The following is a 5,147-nucleotide window of genomic DNA, read 5'->3' as shown; positions in this document are numbered from 1 at the left end:
AGCCTCGCCAAGCACGTTGCCAACATTCTAAGTCCCTTAGTAGGAAAGTCACCTCACCACGTGAAAAAACACCCAAGATTTCGTTGAAAAAATTTCACACCTCAAACTAACGGATGATGAAACCTTAGTATCATATGATGTAAGTGCTCTATTTACATCGATTCCCTCATCAGAAGCAGTAAATGTGGTTAAGACATGTCTTAGTCGGGATAACAGCTGGAAGGATCGTACTTCACTTTCTATAGATCAGATTGTTGAAGCGTTAGGAGTTTGTTTAAGTACAACCTATTTCTCCTTCAACGGCAAGCATTACATACAACAACATGGATGTGCTAGGGGTTCACCAGTTTCTCCCATAATAGCTAACATTTACATGCAAGAGTTTGAAACCACAGCACTGAGTACCTACTCTGGACACAAACCACGTATCTGGCTCCGTTACGTGGATGACACTTTTGTCATCCTCCATGAAGAAGAGAGTGCGTCTTTCTTTAGTCACATCAACTCCTTGGACACGCACATTTCCTTTACACAGGAAACATGCAAGGATGGAAATCTGGCATTCCTAGATGTTGAGGTTCACGTCGATTCTGATGGCACCCTCTCCACTTCAGTGTACAGAAAACCGACCCATACGGACCAGTATCTAAATTTCCAGTCACATCACCCCTTGGTTCACAAACTTGCAGTCATCAGGACCCTCTTCCACAGAGCAGACACCATAGTTCACAGTCCATCTGAGGTTGCAAAAGAAAGGACCAACATCAAAAACGCCTTAGCTGGATGTGGATACCCAGACTGGGCATTCTCTAAAGCTGACACCCCATAACAACCACGCAAGAACACACGGAGAACCCACGGTGTACAGGGACGGAAAGTCACCATCACTATCCCGTACGTGTAGGATCTGTCAGACAAGATCAAAAGGCTGTTTCAGAAACAGGGCATCACTACTGCTTTCAAGCCCCACAACACATTAAGGCAGAGATTAGTTCACGTCAAGGACCGAGTCGCCAAAGAAAAGCAGAGAAACGTGGTCTATGGCATCCGATGTTCCCAGGAGGATTGCCATAATTTCTACATAGGGGAGACCCAACAATCACTGAAAGCTCGCATGAACCAACACAGAAGACCCAGCAACTCAGAAAGCATCCCGGATTCAGCAGTATACACACACATCAACGCCAGCAAACACTCTTTTAACACCAATGAAGTGATTATTCTGGATAGAGAATCCAAGTGGTTTGAGAGGGCGTCAAGGAAGCCATCTGGGAACGTGTGGATAGACCTTGTGGAGCCGGGAAATGTGCAAACGCCGGGAAATGTGCAAATATCTAAATTTCATCAACGGGAAATGTGCAAACGTGACGCCGGGAAATGTGCAAATGTTCAATTTTGCCGGGAAATGTGCAAAAATCGCCGGGAAATGTGCAAACCGTTCATTTCACCTATATTATGTACACATAGAAGGGAAACTCTCGATCAAAGCTGCGTATGAACCATAACTACCTTTACCACATGTCTTAGCGACCACCTGTCTATAGCGATCACTAACTTGTCTATTTTTTTTTACATTTTCAACATTTTCTTGTACACACCACAACGGATTTTCATCAGATTTGGCAAATAGCATCTTAATGGTAATATGGTCGTAATTTGTTAGAATGACCATCCCCCTCCCGCCGAAGGAGAGGGGGGTTGAAGCCTCATAGTCCCTAAACCCTAGATTTTTTATCTCTTCTATAGAACCGAAAAAGATAGAGCTAAGTTAGTGCTTTGAAGACATTAATGACTGAAATTTCATGTTTGATTATGGCGGATCCTGATCGGGGGGGGGGGGGGGGGGGTGACGCAGAGGAGGCGGATTGTCCACATTTTCAGCATCCATCTTCTTCATAAATCTCAGGACAGATTTTCACCAAACCTGGCAGATAGCATCTTTACGGTGATATGATCGTTATTAAAATGAGCCCTACCCCACCCACCCCACCGCCAAAGGGGGTGGGGGGGGGGAGTTGCAGTTTCAGATCCCTAATCCTGTCAAACCGAAAAAGATAAAGGTAAGCTATGAAGGCATTAATGACTGAAATTTCATGCTTGATTATGGCAGATCCAGGGGTGCCCAGATCTGGGGGGGGGGGTGGGGTGATGGGGTGAAGGGGGGATTTTCCACATTTTCAGCATCTTCTTGAAAAATCTACGACGGATTTTCACGAAATTTTCTGATTGCATTTTATGGTAATATGATCTTAATTTGATGAAATGAGCCCCCCCCCCACCGCCCAAGGAGGGGGGGGTTGAAGCCTCAGGCTCCCTAAACTCTGGAATTTTTTACTCTTCTTCTGTCAAACCAGAAAAGAAAGCGCTAAGTTAGTGCTATGAAGACATTAATCACTGAAATTTCATGTTTGATTGTGGCGGATCGAGGGGTGTCCTTATGGGGGGGGGGGGAGGGTGAGTGAGGGGAAGGAGGGGAATTTTCAACATTTTCTGCATATTTTTGAGTAATTTTTCACCAAACGTGGGAGAATCCCATTTTGCTGGAAGGGGCAACAAGTCCAATTTGTTCCCTTTCCACAAAGCGGGAACTAAGACGACTCGGAGGGTAGCCACCACGTTATAAGAAGACGTGACATTTCATCAAAGTAGGCTTACCTTGCCAAAATGTGATAAAATTTTGTTTTATTACTCTTAGTTGCACAGAAAATTTCTTCAAACGTGTATTCCTTTTGTCATGCGTATATTTTCAAGAAATACCTGAAATTCTGAATTCCATCCGAACGACCCCACCCCCCTCGTCTCGCTCCTTTCAATGGGCTGGGGGGGGGGGAGCTCCACCTCTTCATACCTTTGGGGTTGGGACGGTGCTCACTAAACAAATTTAGGTCATATCATCCGATAAATACGTGCCAAGCTTGGCGAGTATCTACTGTATATGGGTTTCAAGAAGAAACTGACTATGTGAAGATACCGCCTCCCCCGCCCTTAAAATTACATTCATGAAATAACTTACAATAGAACTTAATTAGCTCCATCACTTTTGTATATAGAGTTTTGTTTTTTTAAAGCTGAAATGGGATTTTATTACCCAAGGGATGCTTCTTGAGTTTTTAAGAAAAAGATGAAAATTTGAAAATGAAGGCTCCTTCCTACCCTCCATCCCTCTTTTTTTGGCATCCCTTCATCTGCCATAGCCAACTTGCACCTGCATGATGCATAAACTGTACTTACTAATAAAGCACGGTACTGTCTCTATATCTGTCACACTCATGGTGAAAGCAAATTTTTCGAACAACCCCTTAGATTTGGGCCTTCGTCTCACCCCAACCACGCCCGTCTCCCCCCCCCCCCCCCCCCCTTAGTGGGATTCTATTACCCTGTAAGGGATGCTAGCTTCCACGTTTGGTGAAAATCTGGCATAGGTTTTTTTTAAAGAAGATGCTGAAAGTGTAAAAATTTGTCCTCGTCCCCCACATTCCTCCCCCCCCCCCAATCAGGGTAACCCTGGATCTGCCATAATTAGACATGACATTTCAGTCATTAAAGTCTTCACAACACTGACTTAACCCTGTCTTCTTTTTTTCGGTTCGACAGATCTAAGAAGATTAAGAAAGATAAATCCAGAGTCTAGCGACGGAGAGAACCCCCCGGCCTCAATCTTCGGCGGGGGGAGGGGGGTGCTCATTTTAACAAATTAAGATTGTATCACCATAAAGATGCTATCTGCCAATTTCGGTGAAAATTTGTCATAGATTTTTCAAGAAGATGGAGAAAATTTGGAAAATCTCCGTCCTCGAGCCTCCTCATCCCCCCCCCCCCCCCTCCGATCAGGGCACCCCTGCACCCGCCATAATCAAACATGAGATTTCAGTCATTAATGTCTTCATAGCACTAACTTAGTTCTATATTTTTCGGTTGGACAGAAGATAAATCCAAAGTTTAGGGACTCTGAGGCTTCAACCCCCCCCCCCCTCCTCTTGGGGTGGGGGGGGGCCTCATTTTAACAAATCAAGATCAAGTTAGGTGAAAATCCGTCATAGATTTTTCAAGAAGATGCAGTAAATCTAGACAATCCCCCTCCCCTCCGTCACCCCCCCTCCCCCCCCCCCACCCCGGCACCCCTGAATCCGCCATAATCAAACATGCAATTTCAGTCTTGAATCTCTTCATAGCAGAGGCTTCAACTCCCCCTCCCCGAAAGGGGGCTAGGGAGGGGGAGTTGAAGCTCCCCCCCCCCCCACATGGCTCCCGTGCCCTGCATCCATCGATCTGCCATTAAACTTGAACTACTTTCATTAATGATAACACCAAACTAGTTCTATCTTATTTGGTTATAGAATATTAGAAGAATTTTGATAAAGCCGTAGGTCTGGGACTTTGAGGTCCCTTTCATTCCGGGGGGGGGGGGGGGTGACTAATCTAACAAATTGAGATCCCATTGCCATAATGGTGCTACCTGCCAATTTTGTTGAGAATCTGTCAAGGATCTATTAAGAAAATATAAATGGTGGAGGTTCATGCGCAGTTTTGACATGGAGTTTATCTACCATCTTAATACACAGTATCGCTAAAGTAAATGATTTGCACATTTCCCGGCAATGTTTGCACATTTCCCGGCAAAATTGAACTTTTCCACATTTCCCAGCGTTATGTTTGCACGTTTCCCGTTGATGAAATTTGCACATTTCCTGGCGAGACATTTGCACAATTTTCCCGGCGTTTGCACGTTTCCCGGCAAGACGTTTGTACATTTCCCGGCGTTTTCACATTTCCCGGTGAGACGTTTGCACACTTCCCGGCGTTTGCACATTTCCCGGCGTTTGCACATTTCCCGGCTCCACAGACCTACCCTTAACAAGAGAGGTGGTCTCCGTTTCAATTTATCGCACGCATGGGACCGGGGCCGTTCGCAAAATCCCAAGCCGTTTTTCGCGTGCTGGACAAGGTCCAGTGCGCTCTGCACAATCTCGCACTATCTAAGGGCCATTCCATCATCGGGAGCTTCATTCGCCCGAAGAAGCCAATTGATAATTGGCGAGACGTCGCAACAGTGAGTCTATTTCCAGTTTCTTGATTCAACTAATTTTTGATCTTGTACTTCGACTGGATGAATGAGAAGAATTTACATCAGTCTATCCGAGCAAAAA

General features: G+C 45.2%; 1 protein-coding gene across 1 annotated transcript; it reads left to right on the top strand.

Annotated features, from left to right (window-relative positions):
• Positions 1-373: 373 nt before the first annotated feature.
• Positions 374-829, top strand: LOC139713498 (uncharacterized). Its single transcript, XM_071625224.1, has one exon. It carries the CDS (start codon positions 374-376, stop codon positions 827-829), a length of 456 nt encoding a protein of 151 aa, XP_071481325.1.
• The last annotated feature ends 4,318 nt before the right edge of the window (positions 830-5,147 follow it).

Source organism: Diadema antillarum, unplaced genomic scaffold (genome assembly GCF_040938485.1).
Source record: "Diadema antillarum isolate AM-2024a unplaced genomic scaffold, OU_Dant_1.0 seq00001987_RagTag, whole genome shotgun sequence".
In the NCBI taxonomy this organism is placed as follows: Eukaryota; Metazoa; Echinodermata; class Echinoidea; order Diadematoida; family Diadematidae; genus Diadema; species Diadema antillarum.
The sequence above is the reverse complement of the archived record's forward strand: the minus strand, read 5'-3'. Positions and strand labels throughout refer to the sequence as shown.